Below are 2,052 nucleotides of genomic sequence, written 5' to 3'. Positions count from 1 at the left end.
GTTGTAATGATGCATTTATAAAAATATAAATATGTTTGCTTTTTATGCTCACAGCGAGATATTTAAATTCATTTTACTGCGAGCCGGACAAAAAAAAATCAGCATGAGAATACAAAATGATTTCTGAGCTCGTTTATGGTCCATTTATGGTGTACTTAAAAGGAAAACTCATAAGTTTTCATTTGATTGAAATCTTGTTTCCGTCGAAAACTAAAACAACAGCTGTTACAGCTTGTCAAATTGTTCAGCCACAATCTTTTCGTCTGGCTGCTGCTAATTAAGTTAAGATAACATTTCTGTCCTATCTGTACCACTTCAAGTGAAGCTCTCAGCTAATTGTTTCACAGTTTTTCTGGACGTATATAAACAACTCTTGAGTTATTCACAATATCATTTCGGCAGCTCACTAGCAAAATGCGACTTGGTAAGTCCGGGAAATATAAGACTTGATCATAGAATGTTCAATTATGGGATTCTATACTTGCAGCAGTTGTAATATGGATTGCTTTGTTGAGCATTTCGCAGGCGTACACCCCGGATATATGCTTCAAAAAGTCTTTCGGCTACAAGGTTGCCGATCCGAAAGACCGAAAATCATATTTCCAATGTCTTGGACTCCTGGGCAAAATTTGGAACCATTGCGATGACGGATATCGATTCAGTGGACCAGAGCAAAAGTGTATGCTCGATAAGCATCTAAAGGCAGTCGGAGATGGCTCCAGCGGTCCAGATAATGTTTTCAACATAAACCAAAATATTTCCATGTACAAACCAATTATATTCAATATCTTTGGTTCACTGTGGAGACCATCAAAGCCAAGGCCACCCTTACCCGAACCTACAACACCACCCATTACCACAGGTAATCCTTTCTTGGACTATAATTAACCTAGTTTTAAATCAAATTTTTATTTGCAGAATCCACTACAGCACCTTCTTCTTCTTCTTTAGCTCCTGACAGCACCACAGAGAGCACATCTACTTCATCAACGGCAAGCTCTACCGAGAGTTCTTCGTCTTCTTCAACAGAGAGCTCTACCGAGAGTTCTTCGTCTTCTTCAACGGAGAGCTCTACCGAGAGTTCTTCGTCTTCTTCAACGGAGAGCTCTACCGAGAGTTCTTCGTCTTCCTCAACTTCAAGCTCTACCGAGAGCTCCTCGTCTTCGTCAACGGCTAGCTCTACCGAGAGTTCTTCGTCTTCGTCAACGACCAGCTCCACAGAGAGCTCATCTTCTTCGAGTACGCCCTGCACTCTAGCCACTGAGGCCAGCTGAGTCAACTGCTGGTCTCTTATCAATCAGAGCTAACACTAACATCGGCTCACAGGTTGCGCAGACATTATAAAGAGTTTTAAAAGGTTAATGTGAAAATTCAATTGCAATGGTGATTAAATATTAAGGATGCATTCGGTTCCGAGTGCATCCCACTTGCCACTGTATAATTTATTTCCACTTTGCATTGGTAATTTCAGCAGGTTTCACATTTGTTTGCCATTCAGCCGGTGTTTTAGATAAAAACAGAAACAGAGAACAAAAACCAAAAACCCAAAAGAAAAAAAAAACGAATAAACAAGGCGACAAACGACAAAAGCCAACAACATGTACTGTAGATAGGCTGCCAACCACATCTCTCCTGCTCCATATAAATATCAGCCGGGTTCTCATATTTCAATTTCGATTTTTAAAAACGATGTGCGAGGTAAACGCAAACAAACCCACGACAAAGCAGCAAAATAAACAGACAGCAAATACACAAAAATGCGTTTATACTATATGGAGATATGCTCTTTATATGTGCTACATATATAAATTGCGATACCCTGTGAGCAGAGTAAACATTGGCGTGGGTAGACAGAACTAAGTGTTGAAGGCGATCAAATGGAAGTGTTGGATATTTGAGCAGAGTAAAGTGTGGAAAGAGTATATTGTATTGGATATTATTGAGGGGTATCAATAGTTGAGTTGTGCTAGTTGTAGTGAGGGTATATCGAAGCATATTACTATAACATCTGAATTCTAGGTCTAAATTGTAAATCATTTATATTATATATTT

At 39.3% G+C, this 2,052-nt stretch overlaps 1 protein-coding gene across 3 annotated transcripts; it reads left to right on the top strand.

Annotated features, from left to right (window-relative positions):
- The first annotated feature begins 369 nt into the window (after nt 1-369).
- LOC6582239 (uncharacterized protein DDB_G0271670) lies at nt 370-1,441 on the top strand. 3 transcript variants are annotated; one of them, XM_032731522.2, is made up of 4 exons: nt 370-424; nt 488-862; nt 919-1,081; nt 1,118-1,441. In XM_032731522.2, the coding sequence occupies exons 1-4, from the start codon at nt 415-417 to the stop codon at nt 1,272-1,274; spliced, it is 705 nt and encodes a 234-aa protein (XP_032587413.1). In that variant the 5' UTR covers nt 370-414; the 3' UTR covers nt 1,275-1,441. The 3 variants fall into 3 exon arrangements, with proteins under 3 accessions (XP_032587413.1, XP_015017834.1, XP_015017835.1); XM_015162348.3 differs by having other exon boundaries at nt 952-1,441; XM_015162349.3 differs by having other exon boundaries at nt 919-1,441.
- The last annotated feature ends 611 nt before the right edge of the window (nt 1,442-2,052 follow it).

The sequence above is a fragment of the Drosophila mojavensis genome, unplaced genomic scaffold (genome assembly GCF_018153725.1).
Source record: "Drosophila mojavensis isolate 15081-1352.22 unplaced genomic scaffold, ASM1815372v1 contig_74, whole genome shotgun sequence".
Lineage (NCBI taxonomy): Eukaryota > Metazoa > Arthropoda > Insecta > Diptera > Drosophilidae > Drosophila > Drosophila mojavensis.
Note: the sequence above shows the minus strand (reverse complement) of the source record. Positions and strands in the feature narration are given on the sequence as shown.

Coding starts and splice junctions, on each gene's coding strand:
- LOC6582239 (XM_015162349.3), top strand. Junction 863..918: donor AACACCACCCATTACCACAG/GTAATCCTTTCT, acceptor TTTTATTTGCAG/AATCCACTACAGCACCTTCT.